This window comes from Nestor notabilis, unplaced genomic scaffold, assembly GCF_000696875.1.
Source record: "Nestor notabilis isolate BGI_N333 unplaced genomic scaffold, ASM69687v1 scaffold16728, whole genome shotgun sequence".
Taxonomy (NCBI): Eukaryota; Metazoa; Chordata; class Aves; order Psittaciformes; family Psittacidae; genus Nestor; species Nestor notabilis.
Genome location: NW_009939913.1, coordinates 14,140 through 19,913, shown reverse-complemented (window position 1 = coordinate 19,913; position 5,774 = coordinate 14,140). Strand labels below are relative to the sequence as shown.

General features: G+C 48.3%; 1 protein-coding gene across 1 annotated transcript in view; it reads right to left on the bottom strand.

Annotated features, from left to right (window-relative positions):
* PIP5K1C (phosphatidylinositol-4-phosphate 5-kinase, type I, gamma) overlaps positions 1-3,222 on the bottom strand; it is a gene marked incomplete at its 5' end in the record, with an annotated part of 18,002 nt that extends 14,780 nt beyond the window's left edge. The window contains 4 exons of the mRNA XM_010020109.1: positions 262-379; positions 1,087-1,217; positions 1,524-1,610; positions 3,191-3,222. Of these exons, the coding sequence (XP_010018411.1) occupies positions 262-379; positions 1,087-1,217; positions 1,524-1,610; positions 3,191-3,222 (368 nt within the window). The remainder of the gene's footprint in view (positions 1-261; positions 380-1,086; positions 1,218-1,523; positions 1,611-3,190) is intronic.
* Between the last annotated feature and the right edge of the window lie 2,552 nt (positions 3,223-5,774).

The following is a 5,774-nucleotide window of genomic DNA, read 5'->3' as shown; positions in this document are numbered from 1 at the left end:
TTCCCTCCAGGGGAATCCAGCTACACCTCTAAGCAAATGAAGACTTCGGCTGAGTGCTGCTGGTCTTCCTGGGACCATCACTGGATCCCCTCCAAAACTGAGCCCACACCTTGTTCCCACTCCTTGCTGGGATCAGAACAATTCCTTATCTCTTCTTCTGTCCCTTTTAGGCAAGAATTGGTGGTAGCCTTCACTTAGGGGCAAATTCCTTGTCTCAAATAAAGGAGGAAAGAGAGAGAGAAAGAAGAAAACAATCCATACCAAATAATCATCTGGACGAATCCCAAAGAGTTCTCGGAAGTACCGAAAAGCCACTGGTGCATAGGTCTTGAACCTGAAGTCTGCATAATGGTGGGCTGGAGTGAGATTACTTCCTTCACTGCACGGGAGAGACATGACATGAGCAGGGCCTCTGTATTACCCCTCACAAGATATGTACAGTCATAGCAAGGCTACTGCATATTTAAGATGAATTCAGCTTTGCTAAAAGAAATCTTAGGAACAACAACAAACAAACCCATCTTTCTTCTGTGGCCCCACAACTGGAAAATAGGTTTTAAATTAGCTGCCAAAAATCTATTTCTAAAGAGTGCAAGGAACCACCAAGCAGAATATATTCACACAGAGAACGTAGCTTTTATGAGCTTTGCTTATTTACAGTTAAGGAGCTCCCAGTTTCTTCCATCTCAAACATGGTATAATTCCATGGAAGAAGGTCTAGATGGACAGGTAGAAAGAAAAGCATGGAGGAAGGCTAACAAACTCAAGCAGATAGTACTGCATCTTGCATTGTACTTCCTTTCAAGCCACTGTGCTGCAGAATCTAGCACTTCCCACTGTTCCGTTTGAATGTGATGGATGCATATTTAAAACATTCAGAGCATCCAACTCAGTGATCTAAAGACAGATGGAAGGAAGCTCTCTTGAAAAGAATCAGTGAGAGGAAAAGAAGTAACTCATAGAATCCCAGACTGATTTGTGTTGAAGGGACCTTAAAGCTCATCCAGTTCCAACCCCCCACCAGGGGCAGGGACACCTTCCACTAGAGCAGGTTGCTCATCTGTTTTGTTTCCCTGTCTCCATTACCTTGGGAAAAAAATGCTTTCCACCACGTAGAAGTCCTGCATCAGGACATCTCTCTCTGGCTTGGAGCTCAGATTGCCAACAGTATATCCAATCCCCAGCTGGATGGCCCCCTTCAGAGTGGATGAGGTGGTCTAGCACGAAAGAAAAGAGCAGTCAGTGAGTACTTCACAGCAGATTATCCCAATAACATCTCATGGCTGATGATACACTCATGTCTATGACTCCTCTGGGGTCATCCCAGGCACTACATACTGCTGAACAAATTCTACCAGCTGCAGAAGAGATGGGTTAAGGCTTCCAGGTTTGCCATCTGCGAGATTATGCAGTATAAAGGTGCTGCATAAAAAAATCTAACTCAGACTGGCAGCTATTGGGCCTCAACTTCTCAACCTGCCACTTAAACACAGCAGCTACTACCCCACTGCACAAAACCAAACCTTTTTGTAGGTGGTTTCACCAGAAGCATCAACGCTTCGATGACCAATCTTCTTCCCTTGGCCAGGCTGTCCCGGTAGCGATGGTCCCTGCAATGAGAGAGCATGGCTAAGGCCCAGACCAGAAGCTGAAGTTGCCAACAAGAACAAGGAGAGCAGCAGACCCACAACCACATTATCATGACTATGAAGGACAGAAAGACCTCTATGGCTGAAGCAAGCTTTAAACAAGGCTGTTTAAATTATCCATCCATCCCTCCAGAGAAGAACAGTTAGAACACCCAATCCCTCCATCTGACACCCCAAACCCAACTGGGCAGAGCCCTCAGCATTGATGCTGAGTTCAGGGAAGTTCTCCTTGCTTTCCAGCTGTCAAGATGCCCCCACTGCTTGACTGCAGTTTCTCAGTGATCTAAAATAGTGATGTATTAAATCAAACAGTGAGAGAAGTTTATTCTCCCTCTCACCACCCCAGGGGATTGTGGAGCCCAACAGACAGCTGAGATTCCACCAATGACATGTAGGGGTTGGTTACTTTAAAGAACAGCCAGGCTTTGGGCTGTTCCTTCAAGCAGCATGCAGAGAGATCCAAGGTCAATTTCCCAAGGGACAACATTATCTCAGTCTCTCTCTCGAGTGCTGCACAGACCATCCTCTCCGAAGTGATGTCTACAGCAGACAATGGATAATTTTGTTCAGACTACAGATGTTCTTCGTGTTTTAGCTCTGAACCAAGAGCTGGAGCTATTTCTGCTCCGAGTGCTTGGACTGCTCTTGGTAAAGGGCAGTGATTTCTCCTGCACAAATCTTCATTTCCTGCTCTGTTTGAAGCACTGAGCACAGCCAGGCTTGCTTCCGAGTGCTCCCCTCCTAGAAAAAGTGGGGCTATTTGTGCACTGAGCAATCAACTTCCACACAAGTTGTGCTTCCTACTAGGATTATTTCTGGGGAGGCGGAAAAGAATCAAGTGCCACATCCCTGGCACTTCCATGGGAGGATGTTCAGCCTCCCAGGTGAGTGATGAAGAGGACTATGTCAGAAAATCAGATCAAACAAGAATCAGTTGAACACGATGCCCTAAACCAAGAGCGTGGGCTTCAGGGAACAGCTTTGAGGCACAGATCCTCCCACGAGATTCCCTGCTGCCAACTGGGAAGAGCTTTGCACCAGAAGGTAACAGTGATTCAGCAACCTGCGACCTGGATTGGGGGTGAGGAAGATCAGTCCCTTGATATATTTATTCCCTTGTTTTATGGCTTCACAAGTTGTAGCCTCCTGGGCTCAGTCCCAGGAGCAGATGATACTCAACACAGAGCCCTGGACATGTCTGGTACATGGATCCTCCATTTATCACCTTCAGGTTCTGGTGTGGAAGAGGTGCCCTCAGCCAGTTACTATGAGACATCAGGGATGACATAGCTAAAACTGGCCACGTGGTGGGCATAATCCCTTCACAGTCCCTCTGTGGCTGTGGTGTTGCCAACATAGGGACTCCAATGACCTGCCACTAATTTTCTTTCTCCCCCATAATAGATAGCAAGTTTTCAGTCATCTTAAAGGTACTTTGAAATTCAGCTTTGCTCAAGAAAAGCCAGACAGGAGCACTTCCCAGAGCTCTGTGTTCTCATTTCTCAACACAGGATGTACAGGGCCAGCTTTACACATCTCACCTCGGTGACAGCTGCCCTCTTCGGTGCCAGACCTGAGGAGAGAAGGCAAAAGCATCAGTAAAAGTAGGGACACTGGGAAAAAGCCCAACAACCACCCCACCAAGAAACCAGCCTGATGCTTTGCTCTATCAAGGAAGCTGGAAAGCCTTTAAAGCAGCTGCTTTTGCTCAGTTTTCAGTTTCATCAGTGCAGGAGTCTGAAATGACAGGAGTGACCCAAACAATTCCACATCCAGAAGCAAAGATGTACGTATTTTCTTAGCAATAATGTTTCTTAGAGGCTTCAGGAGACACAGTTCTTGTAAATTCCTGCTTCAGGGCAAAAGGTCCAGACTGCACCAAAGAGTCGATTCCATAAGAAGCCCACAGAGACACTTAGGAAGCTGCTTTCCAGCCACTCAGAAGGCACTTGACAAACCACATTGATAATTGAATCTATTTATAGAACCCAACATCCAAATATACCGCAGAAATGAATGCATCATTTATCTCTACCACTGCCTTGGGGAGAAGCCACCATTACTCCATTACAGTGAATGGTGAGAAATTAGGGTTTTTAGATTAGATCTCTCATCAGAGATGGAAACAAGAGCCCAAACATTCCTCTAAGGTGAGGGCATCTTCCCATTTCCTAGCAGGAGTCCAAGTTTGCAAGAAGCTCCTTGTTTCTAGGTAACAGAGAGAACAGGTTCCTCTGCTGCCAGCCCCACGAGGTGTTTGTGACCCGCCGAGAGCCTTGCACATGGGACCACAAGTCCTCTGATTCAAGAGGGGTATCTACACAAGCTGGGGGTGGTGATGGTGGTACCTCTCCAGGGGGAGCAGATGTCCAGCCCTCCTTGCTGAAGAGCAGGAAAAGCCCCAGAGGATCAACGCCAGCTTGGACAGGACTTGGAGCAACCTGGTCCAGTGGAAAGTGTCCCTGCCACAGTTTCTCTGGGCACCCTGTGCCAGCGCCTCAGCACCCTCCCAGGGAAGACCTTCTGCCTCAGAGCTCAGCTCGATTTCCCCTCTGGCAGGTTAAAGCCATTCCCCTTGTCCTGTCCCTACAGGCCCTTGTCCAAAGCCCCTCTCCAGGTTTCTTGTAGCCCCTTTAGGCACTTTTTCCTAATGTCTCATCTAAATATCCCCTCTTTGAGCTTAAAGCCATTCCTCTTTGTCCTATCAGCAAATTAATCATCAGGTTTTGTGCTCAAAAATCAGTTCTTTGGCCTAAGACAATACAACTCTCTGAACATCCAACAAGAAGCCCCACAGTGGTGCAGGAGATACGGCACTAAGGGAGCATTTGGCTAATGAACATTCAGGGCATGAGCTGGAGCAACAACTCAAGACCACAGAGGAACCCAAAGGGGCAAATGCTGCTCCAAGCTGAACACTGGAACTCAGTGGGAGCACAACATGGCGCAGGGACACTGCGCTCTCCCTGCCTCGGCCGCTCTCCTGTCACACTAATCTCTGTTCTGCACTTTGTCACAATTCCAGAGCAGGAGATTAGCTTGAATTTTGTGATAATTACCACAAGCTGCTTTCATCCCCAGCTTCTAAGTGTCTGCTGCTGTACACGTACCAAGAGTGGAATCAACACCAATGCCTGTGCCATGGAAAGAGGTGATCTGGGCTTGAGGAGCTGTGGATCTCTGGGAGAAATAATGCTTCAGGTGGACAAGGGCATCACCAGCAAAACCTGCCCTCCCCCCCCAAAATCAGCTTTATAAAATTGACTTGTCTAGGCAGAAAATGAGAACAAATCTTGCACTGCCTCCTTGGCTGTGCTCATCTCAACCAAGCTGACAGATGGCCTTGAGAGACCTGATTTAACACCAGCCTTGGGGGTTATACAGCCACAGGAGACAGCACCCGGGTTTGTGGGGAACAGGAGCTCAGCCATGGGAAGGTTCAGCTCTTTACAAGCTGATTGAGTCGATCCTTAACCGATTTGGTGCTGCTTAGTGAGGGTGTATTCAGGAATGTGATGAGTGGCTCTGGAAGGGGAACCCTGGGATGAAACCCCATCTTTCCACCCTGCCTGGGTCTTGCAGCACACATCAGTTGACCTGCTGCCTTCAGCTCCTCTCCTCATCTGGGCACGGCTCTGCCCAAGGCTCATGCTCCTCTGCAGCCTCAGGTGAATGCTTTTGGTTGTGGCATTCAGCAACTCCCATCTCGGATTTAGCAACTGCTTTCTATGTCTTGCTATTCACAGCCACGGTGGCTTGGCCACCCCCACCACGACACTGGTACCCCACAGGACAGGGATGCATTTACTCCAGGAAAGCCTCTGTACAGTCAGCACCCAACACAGAAAAGGACTCAAGTTTTAGTCCTAAAATGCCAGGGCCTCCCCTGCGACTCCCAGGAGCAGCCAGGGATAAGCAATCCCATGTCACCCCCTGTTCCCCTCCTCTCACCTCCCACACCAGCTCCATGCCTCGTTTTGCCGTTTCAAGCACGCAGGAACCACCTCCACTTTGTGGAGGGAAGATGACATTTGCAAACTATGATCTGCTGCACCAACCCTACGTGCCACACGCCTTTCCCAGGCCCTTTGCCTTCTTTAGTTGAACATAAACTCGGGAAGGGAA